Here is a 19,238-nt window from a genome sequence, read left to right as displayed (position 1 = left end):
GTTTATGTTTTTCTATGTGTCTGACAATTTTATTCTTTACTATTGTTTCAACTAATTTGCCCGGTACCGACGTTAGACTTACCGGTCTGTAATTGCCAGGATCACCCCTAGAGCGCTTTTTAAATATTGGCGTTACATTAGCTAACTTCCAGTCATTGGGTACCGAAGCCGATTTAAAGGACAGGTTACAAACCTTAGTTAATAGTTCCGCAACTTCACATTTGAGTTCTTTCAGAACTCTTGGGTGAATGCCATCTGGTCCCGGTGACTTGTTAATGTTGAGTTTATCAATTAATTCCAAAACCTCCTCTAGTGACACTTCGATCTGTGACAGTTCCTCAGATTTGTCACCTACAAAAGCCAGCTCAGGTTTGGGACCTCATTAATAACCCATGACACTGAAGACTCTTTAAATAGGGATTTCAAAGGCATCAAGCCTGACATGAACCTTGTGAAACAAGGGACCACGTGGAAACTGGTCTACCTTCAATCACACTCATAATAAGCTGAAATAGCTACCAAAGTAACATTGAGGGAATTTCTCTTCTACCTTTTTGCTTTGTTTTAAATTGAATTAAAACTGATGGGTGTCTAAATTAGTTGTTACACTCAAGAAAGATCTTGGAATCATTGTGGATAGTTCTCTGAAAACGTCTGCTCAATGTGCAGCGGCAGTCAAAAAAAGCTAACAACATTAGGAACCATTAGGAAAGAGACAGCTAAAAAGACAGAAAACATCATGTGACTATATAATTCATGGTACATCCACACACCTTGAATACTGTGTGCAGTTCCAGTCACCCCATCTCAGAAAAGATATATTAGAATTGGAAAAGATACAGAGAAGGACAACAAAAATGATTAGGGTTATGGAATAGCTTCCATAAATAAGAAAGATAAAAAAGACTGGGACTATTCAGCTTGGAAAAGAAATAACTAAGTGGGGATATAGTAAAGGTCTAAAAAAAATCATTAATGGTGTGGAGAGAATGTATAGGGAAGTGTTATTTACCTCTTCACATAACACAAGAACCAGGGATCATGCAATGAAATTAATAGGCAGCAGGTTTAAAACAAACGAAAGGAAGTATTTCTTCACACAATGCACAGTCAACCTGTGGAACTCATTGCTAGAGGATGTAGTGAAGACCAAAAGTATAACTGGGTTCAAAAAAAGAATTAGATAAGTTAATGGAGGATAGGTCTATCACTGGCTATTAATGAAGATGGCTAAGGAAGCAACCCTATCCTCTGGGTGTCCCTAAACCTCTGACTGCTAGAGGCTGGGACTGGATGACAGAAGATGGATCACTTGAAATTGCCCTGTTCTGTTCATTCCCTTTGAAGCATCTGGCACAGGCCACGGTCGGAAGACAGGATACTGGGCTAGATGGTCTGACCCAGTATGGACATTCTTAGGTTCTTATGGTCCCTGTCTGAGGCTTTTTCAACTCACTAATGAAAAAGCAGTAAAACATTACCACAGCATATAAGAATTTAGCTCAGACACCTACTAGAGGTGTCTGCCTCAAAACCCCATTATAAATCAAAAGGATTATACCAAAAAACCCTAAGGAAAGTGAGTTTTTCTTGCCCATAGCTTTCAGGAGAGATCCAACAGTAAGGCATGCTTCCTTCCCGATCTTTCTCCAATAGGCCAGAGGGCAAGGTTTAAATACTTCCCACAGAGCCTTGCTCTTGGCAAGGACTACATGCCACCCAGTAAACCTGTGCTCCTACATCTGAGAAAGAGGCCAACTGGAACTGCCTATTGAGGGCAATCTTAGCCCATTCTGATCATGTAACATGAGTCAGCAGCGTGGGCCTTTGTCTTGGTTTTTTTTTTTTTTTTTTAAATGTGACCCATTTCTCTCCCAGGACTCAGTGACCATGTCCTCATTCCCACAGGTATTGTTGCAGGAAACCCTGTAACAGAGTAGTAGAGAGCCAGGAGAGTTCCTCTTGCAAACCTTAAGAGGGCCTATATACACTTTAATAGTTACTGTTTCTGTTGCTGATTTAAAAATATAAATCTGCATTACATGCCTGTAATATCTATATATATATCTATATATAAATATCCTTGCATTCCTTGCATCCAGTTCTACTGATATAAGTTTTTCTCACTTCAGCTGCCTTATTATTATTTATTTGTATTATAATAGCACTGAGGAGCCCCAGCCATAGACCAGGACTCTGCTGTGCTAGGTGCTGTAGAAACACAGGACAAATAGTTCTTTCCCTGCTTTCTCTTAAGAATAAGAGAAAATGGATGGATAGACAGAGAGAGGGGGGAGTACAAGGTAACAATGAGACAATGTTGGTCAGCATGACAGGCAGTGGTTTCTGCACTCCAGCAACCTAACTTGTCGGTATTTTGTAGGCTTCACGGTAGAGGAGAATTTTAAGAAGAGATCTAAAGGAGGATAATGAGTTACTTTGGTTGATGATAATGGAGGAATTCCTTTAAAGCATGAGGGGCAACATGGGAGAAACACAAAGGTGCTTGTTTGAAAATTTAACAAGTGGACAGTGAAGACTGGCATCAGGGGCTGATCTCAGGTGAGAGCTGGCCTTTTGATACTAAATAAGAGATGATAGCTAGGGTAGGGATAGGTTGTGAAGGGTCTTTAAAGTGAAGAGAAATAGGTTAAGTTTGCTATGATAGCAAAAAGGGAGCCAATGGAGAGATGCAAAGAGAAAGTGATATGGTTAAAGAGATGGGCTAGAGAAATGATCTTTGCATCAGCATTCTGAAATAGATACAAGTGGTTCAAGATTGCATTTGTCAAGAGGTAAGGATGTTGCCATAATCAAGATGCAACATGATGAGAGCCTGGACAAGAGTTTATATTTTGTGCATGGATAGGAAAGGCTGTATCTTATGTTTTGCAGAAAGACTTAGTCTGGATGCGAGGACCTAGAGCAGTGGTCCCCAACCTTTTAGTCTGGAAGGACCGTGGCGGCGGTTGAGCATCCGCTGAAATGCTGCCGAATTTCTGCGGCGTTTCGGCGGCAACGCCTCTCGATGATGTTTCTTGCCACCGACAAGTGACGTCATCGAGAGGCATCGCCGCCGAATTTCTGTGGCGTTTCAGCAACGACGCCTCTCAATGATATCACTTGCCAACAAGTGATGTGATCGAGAGGCATCACCGCCGAAATGCCGCAGAAATTTGGCAGCATTTCGGCAGATGCTCCACTGCCGGGCAGGATGCGGGGGCGCCTGCGGACACCACATTGGGAACCCCTGACCTAGAAAGGGGTCTGAGGGCTTGTCAGATTGATGCTGCTGCAATCGATGCAGCAGGTGTCGATTTAGTGGGTCTAGTGAAGACCCACTAAATCGACGGCAGAGCACTCTCCAGTTGGCCCCGGTAATCCAGCTCTCTGAGAAGAGCAAGGTAAGTCTCTCCCATTGACACAGCGCAGTGAAGACATCGTGGTAAGTCAACCTAGACTACGTCGACTCCAGCTACATTATTCATGTAGCGGGAGTAGCGTAACTTAGGTCGAGTTACCCTAGTAATGAAGACAAGCCCTCAGTCAACAACTCAGTTAAATAACAAGGGAGATGGGGGCTGGCATTCCTGAGTCCCTTTAAAATTTGTTAGCACTTATTAGGAACGAACATTCAAGAACAGAGGCACCTAAATCGATATAGGGAAATAAAACCCACTGGCAAAATGCTTCACCTACCATAAACTTTACAGTAACAAGTAAGTGCTTCCAGCTCACGCTATCAAGGCGTTTCTTTTTTAAGAGTTGTGGCCACATCTAATGGCGTAGATGACTGATGTGGTGATTAGGTCAATTAATAACACCTTTATATTCAGAGGGGAAGGATGGTCTTGTGGTTAAGGTACTAGACTGAACCTTAGGAGCTCTGTGTTCAATTGCTGGCTCTGCCACAGTTTTGCTGTATGACTATAGGCAAGTGAAGGTGGGTGGGGTAGTAACAGAAGGTGTTCCAATAAAATATATTACCTCACCCACCTTGTCTCTCTCATACTCTGAGACCAAACACCACTATAGGCAAGTCACTTCATCTCTGCACCTCAGTCCCCAGCTGTAAAATGAGTATGAAGATAATACTGTTTTCAACTATCCTTTGTCTCTTTAAATTGTGAGCTTTTTAGGACAGGGATCATATCTAACTCTGTATTTGGACATTGCCTAGTTCAACAGAGCCCTGAACTCAGTCAGGACCTCTAGGTGAGACTGTTGCACAAAGAGTAAATGAATAACAACATTGACCTGAGGGACATGGGTTAACTCTGGAAGAATTTGTTCTATCCTTCAAGCAGGAAGTTTCCCCTGAATCTTTCAGCCCTCATTCGTTAAGGATATTGGACAGTAATCTGACCTAAAATCCTAACCAGGGAATGTGTAACAAAATCTGGAAAAAGAGTTAAAAATGTGTAAAACCACCTTTCTAGATGAGTGTAAATGGTTCCTCCTGGTTAGAATCATATTATGCACATTTCTTTCTTTAATTTGTTATATAAATCTCTTGGTGAATTCACATAACCACCCTGCACACTCCCTTTCCAACCCCCGGATGCTAGTCTCTTCCACCTTGTTACTATGCCAAACCTCAAACTTTTTCAAAACCTAAAGCCATTTAAAATGTTCCATTAATTGTTATGTTTCAATTGCATAGAAAAACTACATTAAAAGAAAGTTATTTGGGTAGCAACACCATCTAGAAACTGGGTAATGCCCCTTTATGTATATGGATTACAATGCAGTCTTTAATTATACGATCACACACTATTTTTTCCACAAGACCCCGGCCTCATTCAGTGCAGAGGATGGACAGTGCTCTAGGAATAAAGCCGTTATATTTTCTCAGTCAATATGCAGCCCAATGCATTATTCACTGAACACCATCCAAACCCCATACAATATGAAATAATTTTTTTCCAAGTGTCTCATAAATATTAATACATTTAATCTTCACAACTCCCCCAAGAGATAATGAATTTAGCTTCACAACTCCCTTGGCAGATAAGAAAGTATTATCATCCACAATTTACAACAAACACAAGCATCATGATCAGGATCTGAACCCTGCATCTTCAGTATTGCAGCCCAGAGGGCCACAACTAGAGCTACTGGACTAACTATATTTGCTAGCAGCAAGAGAAAGCTGTTAGCCTGTGAGAACCAGCCACTATAGGAGGATGCACCATATAGTGATACGCTGGGTTATCTATGCCCTGTTGTACAGACAGCATAGCCAAGGACAAAGATATGGTAGATTATTTCTGAGAGGCAGTGGAGCTTAGTGACTCTAATTTGGGGCTGTCACATTAGACAGCTGGGATCTATCTTCAATTTGTGTAAACTCGCAATGGGGTAAGAAGCACTGATTAATAGTGAGAGATGTGATGTGAAGGGTATGGAAATATTAACGTCAGTCATCAGAAGAAGTGAATCTAGAACTCTAGTGTCCATGGCAAGTTCCTGCTCCAAATGGTATCCTAGAAAAGGGGGCATGTGCTGGAGCCTTCCTGGATGTGGCTCAGCTAGCACAGCTCACTTTTCCCCTTTCTCATCCCTCCGCTCTTTCAGCCACAGCCGGGCAGTTTCTTCTCTGAGGGTTTCCAGTGTTAATTGCTATTGCAATAGTGGTCTTGGTGGCCCAGCCTTAGATTATATAGAGATTTTGTTACGCTGCAAAATTATGCTGAGCACCACAAATCAGAGATGGGAAATGACAATTTTCAACACCTTATAACAGCCAAATTTAAACAGGATTTCATGGGATGAACAGAAAAGGCCTGGCCCTAGCCTCAAGGAAATTCCATGACCTAATTTCAAAGGCTTGCTGCAAGCAGTGGAGGAGTTAGGAACTTTTGTAATGGAAAGTGATAGATAATCTATATGTAGGGGTTTTAGCCAGCTCCCTCTATACTTCAGTTGTTTTTTAACAGTGTTTGCAATCAAAATATTACAGCACTGAGAACCAGAAAAATGAAATTGACTTAACTGATTTTCATTGCTCAAGCTGAGAGAAATGCAAAAAGGAAACAGCATGAATATTAAATTGGATTTTTTTAGATTTATTTCACTTTTAGAGCCAAATGTTGTCATCCTTATGCTTAAGAGTACCTTGAAATAAAAGGTGCTATTTGTGAAATAAGAAAACATGAGTTAGGGTGGAAAAATATGACCCTCTGTGATCTAAAGTATTATTAAAAGCACAGGCAAATAGCCAGCTATCTAGTTCTTGTTGATTCTTCCAACTGTTTACCACAGTAACTAGTTTCTGATTAGTAAACATTAGGACTACTTGTCACTCAAACTGGCATATAAAACCAAGTACGGAATAACTGTTTCACAGTGAATTAGCAACTAAAATACGTAAAAAACAAACAACCCCCGCCCCACAAAACTAAACTCAAATAAAGCAGCGTATCCAAAATCCGCAGCACGCTTCTTTGGCTAAATCTCTCTTGTACATTGGTATAGACTGTATATGTCTGACACTTCCTAACTTCTTATACAATAGCTATCATCCTGCTGTGACTGACAAAAAACTATAGTGGCATGGTATGGTAGTGGGTGATCATCCTAAAAATAACAGAAGTGCAGATGGACTGCTAACTTTTAGTACCAGCTTATTTGTTATAGAACATGCTTAGAAAGTTCAGGTCTGTATAATTCCAAGGCCTGTCTGCTAAATAACTTAGAGGAAATGGACTTACCTCAAAATCAAAAGATAATTATCATCCCCTAGCAAAACAACATGTTATGGAGGATTGGAATTGGTCAATCATTAGACAAAGGACTTAATGCCATCAGTGCTCAAGACATACAGGGAGTGTTACTGAAAGGGAGGGATGGAAGTGTTTTCAGTTTGCTGATATTTGGCTCTCTATCTCCATTTTATCCAACACAGAAGATGCAGCTGAGCTTCATTTGAAGTGTTGGGTAGTGACTGGGCATGGATTAGAATGAATTGGCAGAGGCTCAATCCAAAGAAGACTCAGATGGTGTTGGTAGGTTGGGAGAAGCAGCCACAGAATGTGAAAATGATTATGTTGGTTTCTGTTACTGAGGGTGTTTGCTTGCCGCTTGTCAGTTAACCGCAATTTTGGGATCTTGTTACCCATCCATGATGGTATTTTTTCCCATCTGTATCTGGTCAGGAGGTTATAACCTGTACTCTTGGATATGGACCTTGATACCTTTATCCAAGTTTTCGTTGATTAGACTACTGAAATGTGTTCTACATGGGGCTTCCTCTTAAATCAACCCAGCAACTGAAGCTGGTGTAGAAGGCAGTGGTTCGCTTATTAAGCGTATCTTGCCATGACCATGAGCAGTGCTCCAGAGTCTGCCTTGGCTGCTTGTGGATTTCTGGGTAAAGTTAAAGGTGTTGCTTAGGACATATACAACTCTAATCATATTGAAACCTGATCACTTGAGAACTCTGTCTCTTGTGCCATACTACCACAGCCCCATAACTTAGAAATTCACTCCCCTTGGTCTTAAATAGCCCAAATCTGTTGACCTTTTGGATACGGTACAAAACTGATCTATTTGGGCATATGTCTGGGGACAACTGAGGTTTTTATCAGTCTGGACAGGTATATAGATTTAATCTATTGGGAGGATTAGAGTTTTGTAGGAGTTAATGGGGAGCGGGGCACTCCAGGTTTTGTGAACATGATGCTTTGGTGTAAAGAAAAGCTGATTTTATTCTACTGCTGTTTTTGTCTTAGTCTGATTGTGGTTTTTTTTGGTAATCAGTCTGAGATAGGCATACTTTTTATGCCTATATGATTAAATGAAAATATACATTTAGAAACAATTCATAACAAAAGTTCAAAACTGTCAGACATTTGGGTACTCTTTTAAAAGGAAACCTACCTGCTTGAGGACTTGTTTGATTACAGCTGCTAACAATGCTGTTTGGTATCAGTGGAGTGGAGGATGCGTGGATTCTTGACTGAGGTGGGTTCAGATGTAATGAATTTCCTAAAGCCATTCCTGACTGATTGAGCACCCCACAGTTCCCACTAGCCTGCATCTGATTTATTAAGCCTGCAAGGTGGTTGTTTGGGCCTGGGCTAGTACCATGGACAAAGTTAGTGTTTGCATTCTGGCAGTGCATACCTTCCCCTCTTAAAGGTAAGCTCTGTGTCAATGAATTCTGAAGAGTGCCAGAGTTCATATTGGTGTCTGTAAAATGCATCTGGTTAGCAGAACAAGGCAAAACAGTATTTGAGCTCCCACAACCAGTGGTACTATTGCTGCTCATATGAGAGCTTTGACAACTCATGGACTGAAGTAACTGAGACATAGAACTGATGGGAAATGAACCTTGATTTTGCTTTCTTATCAAATCAGATCCAGGTTTAGGAACTCCAGAACTATCCAAATGAGACTGTCTAAGCAAACTCAATACTGTGGTAGTTGGTTGTTTCCTTTTCCTCAAAGGGTCTTTTTGCTGAGACATCAGTTTATCTCGTAGTGCTGCTCGACCACTTTGCCCTTCACTTGTTGGTAGAAGCATGTTGGCAGCAGGAGGAAACATGGTGTTTAAAGTGCTATGTCCTTCATTGTTGCCACCACTGGCAACAGCTCCAGAATTGCTACTGCTGCTATTGTTGTTACCAGCAAGTTTATTTTGATTTGCTAGCTGTGCTTTGGCTGCTGCTGAGAGTAAACTACTTGCTGGAAAAGAGGCAGCATTGTGCTGATTCAAGATCTGATTTAAAGGCATTCCCAGCAAACCAGGCTGACTCTTCAGGGGACCACTTCCAGCAGATGCAGTAGGAAAAACTGCATTGCTTGGAGGATTTAGTACATTACTCATTCCAGCAATTATTGGGTTAGGGGTGTCCTTGTATTGATGAAGTCCATCAGGCTTGGTGGAAGGGCTTGATGGCATAGATGGTCTTGGAGACCCTATTGTTGATCTTGGTGACCTGGGAGGAACTTTAATACCACTACAAGATGATTGTGGTCCTACTGGAGGCAGCATGAAATTTCCATGATCTGATGATGTGGAAGATGAACGTGATCTTTGGGGAGATGCCTCAATCCTTCCAATCCCAGATGCCATCATATGAACTGGGGATGTCACTGGTGAAGGAGAGAGGGAGGTTGAAGCTGAATGCTGAACTCTTTGTACATGACTTCCATGGTTCATGTGACCAGGTTTTACAGTTGGCAAAGGGAGATTGCTGGGCAAAGGGACAACAGCAGGAGGCATGCTTACATTCATTACAGGTACCTGAGAATGGACATTAGAATGGAAAGTAGTTGGGTTAATGATAACAGGATTCTGATTAACTGGCTTGCTAGGAATAGGGTCAAGAATGCCAAGTGGATCCTTCTCTGATGTTAATGGCTTTTTCTGAAGAGCACAAGAAGGTGGAGGAGGTGGAGGTGGGCCTTGGGGTGGTTTATGGTGAAACATTGCTCGTGGTAGTTCCATACTAGCTGAAAAATTACACATGGGTTTTTTCATTACTGGGCTTTTTGTGGTCAAGGTTGGGGAAAGAGGTATATTAGTCCTTCCAGCCATTGCACAGGATGACTGAACTGGAGAACCATGTAGCATTACTGAAGGTGGAGATAAAGGAGTCCTGTTCATGTGAACAGGACTAGAGTTGGGTGCTCCATGAAAATTGGAATTGTTCCTTGTGAAAACATCAGGACTTCCAAGTGGATCAGTCCTAGGAGAGATTGAGCCATCTCCATATATCTGTGATCCTGATGAAGCTGGACTAGGCATTCCACCATGACTGCCACGATATGGAGACTTCTGTCCATGATCATTACTGCCCAATCTCTGCCTAGGATAGATAGAATGGAGATCTTGTTGCTGGCTTCCAGTCACTTCTTGTACATAAAGCCTACCCATGGCATTAGATGCCCCTATCATTAACTTGAAAGGCGTTTTACATTCTGGGATCACAGAATTTGTAATTCCTTCATGTGATTTATTCCTCATTGATCTTGGAGTTGCTGCTCGAGACGGTACTACTGGAGTTGCACCTGATATTAAAGAAACAGTAATTACTATTTTGAAATCTGTTTAAAAAATTAAGTTTTACACATTCATATACATCTATAGCTATTACATAAAAAAACAAAGAAAAAGTTATTTAGATTCCAAAGCAAATATTCAAAAGTTAGGAAATCCCAGATTTACGGTTGCCTGTTCAAAAATAGTACAAAAGACAAAAGAAGCAAATAGTACAAAAGACAAAAGAAGCAAAACTGAGGTTGCATGGGCAATCGGACATGAGTCATTTCCTAACTTTCAAGTGTTTGACTTTACTATTTAAATAACTTTCTTTTGGCACAGAAAAAACTACATCGTTTCATAATTACCCCCCTAGAAGATAGGTAAAAACAATGTTTTGTGCAACTGTAATAACCCTCCCCCGATCACACATCATCATCAAGGCTACGTTTTAGTCACAGGTATTTTTAGTAAAAGTCATGGACAGGTCATGGGCAGTAAACAAAAATTCACAGCCCGTGACTTGTCCTTGACATTTACTATATACTCCTAACTAAAACGGCATCCCGGGACCCTTGCTAGTGCCGGGAGAAGGAAAGAGGGCTTTTTGGGCTGGCAGGCACCCTACCCGTCTCTGACCAGCATGTCCCTGATGCTCCTAGGGGGAGGAGTAGCTAGGGGGGCTCCACACGCTGCTCCCGCCACAAGCACTGGCTCCACAGCTCCCATTGGCTGGGAATGGCAGCCAATGTGAGCTTCAGGGGCAGCACCTGTGGGCGCAGGCAGTGCATGGACCTCCTGGTCACTCTGCCTAGGAGCTGCAGGGACATGCCAGTGGGAGCCAGGTAGCCCCCCTCCTCCAGGTAAGCACCACCCTGCACCCCAACTCCCTGCTCCCTCCCACACACCCAGACTGCTGCTGCTGGCCGCTGTAGAAGTCATGGAGGTCACAGAAAGTCATGGAATCCGTGACTTCTGTAACCTCTGTAACAGACACACAGCCGTAATCATCATCAGGGTTTGACCTCCAAACTTTCAGCACCTCAGCACAGGCTGTTACCACTTCAGCTACCAGACTAACTATCCTTTGCGGGGAGGGTTAGCTCAGTGTGAGTTCAATCCTTGAGGGAGCCATTTAGGGATCTGGGGCAAAAATCAGTCTGGGGATTGGTCCTGCTTTGAGCAGGGGTTGGATTAGATGACCTCCTGAAGTCCCTTCCAACCCTGATATTCTATGATTCTAACTACAGGTAGGTTAGCTGGCAGCAGCAGAAGGTGGTTATTCCAAAGGAAAAATGGGCATCTGGCATCATGAGCTGGGTGCAGTGGGCATATACTGTGCCCAGTTCTGCTCTCTCTCTCACACCCCACTCCACAGGAAAGGAGGGGCTCCTGTTCCATGTGGGAGTAGAGGATGGGCTGCTGGAGGCCATGTACTGAGCCTGAGGGGCTTACAGGGTGAGACGTGCATCTCTCTCTGTGTTCCCCTAAAAGTAAGGGTAGCTCATAGCTGATGAGGGAAAAATATGGGACGGAGTCACGTGCCAGCTCTGGGAGTGTACTGGAGGTGGTGGCTCCCAGTCCAGCTCTTCCACAATTGTTGCCACAATAGCTGCTCTTGCAGCTCCTAGGCATTCCTAGTACAGTGTATGGTTGTGTGGCTGTTGCTGCTTCAGCGATGACTTGGGCTGAACTCTTTAGAATGTTTGTGTGCAGTTATTATTTTGCCATGATACCAAAGTTTTCCTGTGGAACGCAAACAACTGAAGGGAAATGGTGATTTTTAAATAGTCTATAAGTCAGTTAAACCTGATTGAAATTTCAAAGGCCTATTGCAAACAACAGAGATGTTCAAGCATCTCAAAAAAGTAAAAAAAAAAAATCCCAAAAAACTTTTATAATGAAAAGCACTAGGCAACTAATCATAAGGGTTGCTTCCAGTTCCCCCTGAAATAAAACAAGAAACCATGAAAATAACCATCATAGGCAATCAGGGCTAAATTCTCTCCCCAATATGCAGCTTGAATAAAGTGGGCATTGTGCTGGAAAGTCTCTAGGCTGGATATAGAATCTTCCCAGTCCCGCATCTGGCTGCTCTCCGAGCTGCAATAACCCATGGAAGCGCTGCATCACTCTCTGTAAGGGAGTATGGCCAATCACCTGAAAGCCCCTTTTCACACTTACTGCTCATGGGGTATGTCCACATAGCAGCTGGAAGCGTGCCTTCCCCAGGTAGACAGGTTCATGGTAGTGCTGGTTAAGCTAGTTCAATTAAAACAGCAATGTGGATGTTCTGGCACAAATGACGGCTTGGGCTTGCTGCCTTAGTCCAAGCCTGCCCAACCCTGAAGGTCCGAACTCAGGTGGCTAGGCTAAGCTGCATCCCTGCCGCAACATCCACACTGCTGTTTTAAGCATGCTAGTTCAAGCAGGCCAGGAGGCAAACTTCCAGCTGCAACGCAGACATGTCTATGTAGCGGAACAACCATGGGCTTTCCACGGCCTTTATTTGGGCCATATGATTTGGCTCTTAAAGAGCTTCTACACTGATTATTAAATGTAAAATTAAAACAATAAGTTTAAATGTATCATCTTTTTTCATTAAAATTTGAAGTCAGCTTTTCTGTTTCTAATTGTAATTGAGAAACCACATGGGTTTTTAATTATTTATATTTTAATTCTAGGCAATCATGTTTATCAATATTATATTTTAAAAAATAATATGCTGAAAGTACACAATGGTAGGAGTAAACAATACTTTGAGTATATGACAACATTAGAATATCAAAAACACAAAAAGAAAAAAAGCAGATCAAATTATTTAGAATGAATGGATATATCACTATGAAAAAGATATTTAATTTTGAAAAGTTTAAACAAAATCCTTTCAATTAAGTGAATATAAAATTATTTATTTTGCCTCTGAATTGCAGATATGATGTTATTGTTGTTGTCGTCGTAATATTTATTTATTAAGGCTCTACAGCAAAGGTTGCCGATCCCTGCTCTACAGGGTCAGTATGTTAGGATTTGAGTTCCAGGTAGGGAGTTGGAAGGGGACTCTCTCTCTCTTTCTCTTTTTTTTCAGGGTGGGGGGGCCTTATTTAGAGTCTGTACACATGCGTACACATATACAAACTGTGTACGTTTGCATTACAGATTTACTGTAAGTGCATAATAAATTAAATTCCAGCCTCAGTACTAGTTCTCACACATAGATAAAGATTGTTTTCCTTTTCTACCTACCAATATCTATTTTTTCTAAATCCTCTATTTCCTCTTTTTGCCTTAGGGATGGCATCATAAACAGCAGAAACAAGTATGGACGCTTTTCTGCCAAGTTGGCTTACTTTAGGTATTTGCACCTCAGACTGCATTCATTTCACCTTACAGAGCACCACTGCATTCTTAGCATGCAGCCTCAGAACATGCAAAATTTAATTTGGTTAAGAGAGACTGCACATTCAAATATATGCAAAGATGCATATAAATCCCCCCATTGACAAGTAGTAAATTCTCACCTCCCCAGCGACTAGGGTTGCCAACTTTCTAATTGCAGAAAACCAAACACCCTTGTCCCACCCCTGCCCCGAGGCCTCGCCCCTGCTTACTCCATCCCCCCTCCCTCCATTGCTTGCTCTCCCCGACTCTTGCTCACTTTCACCAGGCTGGGGCAGGGGACTGGGGTGCAGGAGGGTGCTCCGGGCTGGGAGGTGGGGTCCAGGGGCATGGAGTGTGGACTGAGGGGTGGGGCCGAGGAGTTCGGAGTGTGGGAGGGAGTTCTGGAATGGGGCAGAGGGTTGGGGTGTATGTGTGGCAGGGTGAGGGCTGTGGGATGGGGTTGGGATGAGGATTTTGGGGTACGGAAGGGGTCTCCAGGCTAGGGTCAAGGGGTTCAGAGTGTGGGAGGGAGCTCTGTCCACCCCTCTACCTAAGAGCCGGGGGGATATGCTGGCCACTTCTTGGGAGCCACACAGAGTTGGGAATGGAACCTGCCTGCCCCACTGCAGCCAATTGGAGTTTAGTGGCCTGGTCAGCTGTGCTGACTGGAGCTTCCAGGGTCCCTTTTTGAGAGGGTGTTCCAGATGAAAACCTGATGCCTGGGAACCCTACCAGCGACAAGGCCAGCACACAAACTGCAGTGACAGGCCGGGCCTTCACCCTGGTTGCCAGTCTCTCCCCACTACACCACTATGACAAACTGTCTTCCACTGCCCCTTAACAGCTGCAGAAACTAACCCAGTCTCCACAAAATATACATAAATGTGTATGTTTCAACAGCAGTCAGATGGCTCATTCAAATGCATGCAACATTTGACTCTGTGATTAAATTACAAAATCAAATCTATGCAAGTACATATCATGGAATGTGGCCTATAGACACATATTAAAATGTATGGAAGTGTGCCTATCTAAAGAAGCAATCTTCTTATATTTGCTGGGGCACTTAGTTTTGGGAAGAGCTGTGTATTGGAAGGGTTTCTTCAACTGGGAGATGGATAACAGTGTAGTGAGGAAGGAAATTAGGGAAAACTGGGCAGCCGGGATTAGTTGGCTGGGGATAAGCATATAATTTTCTTTCTTCTTTCCTTTTATAGAAATATAATACAAAAACTACATGAAGAAAGCTACAGTACATTCATGCAATGATAAAGCTGAAAATAGAAATGCACAGCAGTCACAAAACTCCAAAGTTAAGGCTCCTAATAGCATTAGTTACATTGCACATATGTATTAAGGCAGACCTTTAAAATCATAAATGGTACTCCAAAAATACTAAAGTACATATGTACCATGTACAGTTGTGTCTGTTAACATCTCTGTATGTATCTTAAATTTGGATTTTTTGTTACTTTTCTACTTTAAAATTCTCCTCCCTAAGGTTTCATCAGCATAGGGGGTTGAAATTAGTTATTTACTGTTTTAGAGAAGAAGTTTCTAATTTTTAAAAATCATGTAGTCAAATTAATCTTTTTTTTCTTGGATAATATTACTCACTTGTTCCACCCCCAGGACTAGTAAGAACCAGTGAAGGATGCGGAGCTTCCATGCTTTTATGAAGTGTAGCCACAGCAATAATTTTCCGTTTATGGATGCATAGCTTAGTGACATCTTCATCTGCTTTAACATCTTCAGCAGTTCTCTGTTTCACAGCAGCTCCAGGATCAAAATTAAATACCTGAAAAAAATAATCCTAATATTAGATACATTCATAACAAAAGGTAGCAAACTCCAAAAATATACCTGAACTGGAAATGCAATCAGGTTAAAACTAAATGTGCCTTAATTCCTTAAATAATCCCCCTCACATGTCTTACATTTCATGGTACATCAGCCTTTTAGCATGTTTTGGAGGATCTCTTGTCTCACCCCTAGACTGTTCTAAAATCTCCTTGGATGCTGCTGGCGATCCCACACTCCAGCTGCAGAAAGAGTCTGCTGAATCCAGACAGTGATGGGTGGTATATACCTTCTTGTTTTTCCTGCTTCCACCATGGAGGGTTGGTCCTCTCTCACTTCCACCCATCACTCACATCTCCTCCTTTCTCTGTCCACCCAACTAGGGGAGACTGATCGAGAAAATGAATTCCTAAAGCAGTTCAATTAGCCAGCCACTAATCAAGAGAGGGCTGGGTTAGAGAGGGTATATGAAAGAGCACCATAGTTTTGGTATGACTCAAAAATGAGTGGATGCCTAAGGCTGCTTGCAGTAGTAATGAGGCTACGTGGTAAGGGAGGATGGAGGGAAATAATTTACTACATTTCTCTTTTGAGGTGTGTGTTTCGGTGAGTGGTGGTGGGGAAGGAGAAAGAATCTATGTCCCAACTGCATTGCAGCATTGATTACTGTTAAACCAATGATAATTTTGATAAATATAGAAAGCAAATAAAGGTACGCAACCTGCCCTTTATTTTATTTTAACAGAATTTTAAAGAAAGCAGCATTAGTGCACTATATATCCAGTTTAAAAAAAAAAAAGAGATCCCATAGGTGGTTGGGATTAAGGACAATAGTTTACAATTGTACACTAATATCAGTATTATGATTTTCAGGATTTTACCAATACTTGACCTAATTTTTGGATATTACAGAAAAGCTACTCTTACATAATTCTTTATTGCATTTAAATATAAAGAAGAGCTATATAAGAGTGGTGGCACTCAATGTATATTAATAATGTATATTTTATAAGCAGAAAACAAATTATGGGCCAGAACCCAAAGGTGTTGAGAATTCTACGGAAGGTGCTGAGTGTCATCAGCTTTCATTGAAAGTACTATATTAGTCACAGGGCAGGCGCAACCCATTAGGCGACCTAGGCAGTCGCCTAGGGTACTAACATTTGGGGGGTGGTGACCGCGGCAGCCAGATCTTCGGCCGCCCCAGTCATTGGCGGTATTTCGGGGGCGCGACCTTCCGCTGCCTAGGGCGCCAAAAAAGCTGGCGGTGCTCCTGATTAGTCAGTTTCATTTTCTGGTTCTCATGCACTAGTACAATGCTATTGCATTATGTTTCCAACACTACAAGCAAACGTTGAAACAAATGGAAAATTTAAATAACAATAAAATCATGAAAAATATTTGTATTCATATTAGGTTTTATACTCCCACTGCCCTGACTTCTTTCCTCCAACCAACCAACCTCTGTACAAAAACAAAAATATCCTGTATTTTGGATCTAAACTGCATGGTATGTCCTCATAAGCGTACCACTTAAATAGGAATGAAATTATGGCATGACAGAAATAATGACATAATAATTTATTTGATAGGCACTGTAGCATACACATTTAAAGCTACTTTTTACCTTGGGAAGAATGAGAGGACATTCCAAGCCACATTTGCAGGTTCCATCAGTCAGCAGGTATGTCTTAACCTGCTCCAAGCAGGATAATAAAGACCCACTGGGACTGTAAAGGAATAATATAAATGAATCAATATTTTTAGGTAACAGTTTTAATGTACAGTTATGTGAAAAAAAAATGAAGATAGTAAATGGTTTACATTTTTATTATGTTTGATAGCTTGTTTTTCCATAAGGAGACAGTATTTTATTGGTCAAGATCACACTAAAGAAAAAAAATGCAGATGCAAAGTTGTTTGTGCCAGACACATTATTTCTGAGAAAACCCCTGATGCAAAAACAAAAAGGTGGCCCCATAGAAAACCCCCCACAAGGTAACCAAATTTATCAGTATTTATTTATAAATATTGCAGCAATACTTTAAGGCCTCAAGCAGAATTAAGGTCCCATTGCACAAACACACTTATGGCCCTGTTACAATATAAGATCCATGGGTGGAGTGCAGCAACCACATAGATTCCCCACTACGAAGTCAATAGAGCTCCAAGAAGGTGCAGCAGTCTACCTGCACGCTGAACTTCACCTGATCAGACCCTAATTTAAGGAAGGATGTCACAAGAGGATACATAGGCCAGTTAAATGTACATCTTGATTTTGCTGAAACTAAGTTTACAAGCAAGAGATGTTACTCCAGGAGGACAGTTGTTATATATTTTTTGTGCTTATTATAGGTTGGCTTTTTCTTAAACACGGGGGCCCAAATCTCTGTTTCTGATAAACTGAACAATTACTACACACGTGGGGTTCTGTAACTCTCTAAAGAAGTTCGTTGTTTCCATAGCCAAAAAAGAAATCATGTTCCATCCAGACCAGTAATCCATGAAAGGAGGAAAGATTGTATGACTGAGGTCTCCTGCTCCCAGGCTGCTCTTTGTTACTTGGTTGTCTAAGCTTTTTATTAAGAAAAGACTAACATCACTAGAGTGGGATGGCTGAATTTTTGGTGAATAAAAGAATAAAGAGCCAACTGTAACTAAAACTCCTATTTTGAACAAGCCAACAAATCAACCTTCTCTATTACATTGATATTTGGATCTGTGAGACAGCCAGAATTCAAACGTTTAAAACAGATACATGAACAACTAATTTTAGATGATAAAAATATTAAGCTACACTCAGGGTCAACAACTGCATATGACATTTCTATATGACAGAGATTTAAATCATTAATTTTTCTTTTGAAGCTGACTGGAGCATTCCAATTTATTTATGAAATAATTAATTAAATGTAACAATACTTTAAGTTTTTGTATATAACACAATCATATAAGATCTGAAGTGCATGGGATGTTAAACTTTTAGATTAAAGTTTCATGTGAAGAGAAATAAAATTAAACTGTAATTTAAAAAGCATACAACAAAGGTCTGAGGCAAAGAAAAGTTAGGTTGGAAAGAAAAATGCATCCTCCTCTAAACTGAAATACTTTAAAACAGCTCTTACTCCTCTGAAAAGACTCAGGCATAATTTTACTATAAGATGATTAAAGCAAGATCCTCTCATTATCACTTCTTCACTCAACAAGTATTATCCCTAGTTTTCAATATTGTCTCTGGAATTCCAGAACTAACTAGTCACATAGCGCTGAACAAAACCGTTACAATCTGTTCTGAATAAGTACACCACGGAACAAATTGTCACTTAGGTTACATCTACACTGCTGAGTTAATTTAGGTTCTTATTCATGTGTTGCCTCTACCCCCACTCTTGTCCATATGCAAAACCCTCTCACCTGAGTTTAGTGGTGCTTTAAATACGGATTAATTGGCACAGCTGGGGCTATGAGTTAGCTCTAAGGCATGGAGGCCAGGAAAACATTCAAGAGCTTATGTGGGATCTCTTGTAGGTCCTCCACTGGTATTTTAAGGAAACTGGCTACATGTCTGAGCAGACCTTGAAAGCTCTTGTAATCATCTGGGTGAGAAGGTATAGATGGGATGATAGTAGCTGGCATCGTCTGATATTGAGCCTGAGGCTGCTCCTCCTCAAATAGTTCCTCAGGGAGATCAGATTCATGGGCTGAAAACTGAGACTCTGTAGTTTTCCTGGGATGGTGTAAGGGAGGAGGTTCTCACTCACAGAAGTCATGCAGAAGTGAGACATCTTGAGTGATGAAGACAGGACAATGTTGGAACACTACAAGCAAAAGGGTCTGGGGGCCAGGAAGAAGGATACTAGGGTATATGCCTTTACCTATACCCCCTGAGATCTGAAAGTGTCTGAAGCCCTTGACACTTCCTCGTATTCATAAGGTTAAAAAAAGGGGGTCCCGTGGAGAATATATAGGGGATCCCTCCATGCTGTGTTGGGAATCTGAAGATGAAAAAAAGCATTGTAGATCTGAAGGGCAGTGAGGAGCTGCCAAAGCTGGGGTGGAAGGTTGCATC

At 41.5% G+C, this 19,238-nt stretch overlaps 1 protein-coding gene across 1 annotated transcript in view; it reads right to left on the bottom strand.

Moving 5' to 3' along the window:
- MBD5 (methyl-CpG binding domain protein 5) overlaps window positions 1-19,238 on the bottom strand; it is a 225,853-nt gene that overhangs the window by 51,876 nt on the left and 154,739 nt on the right. Inside the window, exons 8-10 of the mRNA XM_045031982.1 lie at window positions 16,797-16,899; window positions 14,987-15,167; window positions 7,882-10,017 (exon numbers count right to left, since the gene is read on the bottom strand). Of these exons, the coding sequence (XP_044887917.1) occupies window positions 7,882-10,017; window positions 14,987-15,167; window positions 16,797-16,899 (2,420 nt within the window). The remainder of the gene's footprint in view (window positions 1-7,881; window positions 10,018-14,986; window positions 15,168-16,796; window positions 16,900-19,238) is intronic.

This window comes from Mauremys mutica, chromosome 10, assembly GCF_020497125.1.
Source record: "Mauremys mutica isolate MM-2020 ecotype Southern chromosome 10, ASM2049712v1, whole genome shotgun sequence".
In the NCBI taxonomy this organism is placed as follows: Eukaryota; Metazoa; Chordata; order Testudines; family Geoemydidae; genus Mauremys; species Mauremys mutica.
The sequence above is the reverse complement of the archived record's forward strand: the minus strand, read 5'-3'. Positions and strand labels throughout refer to the sequence as shown.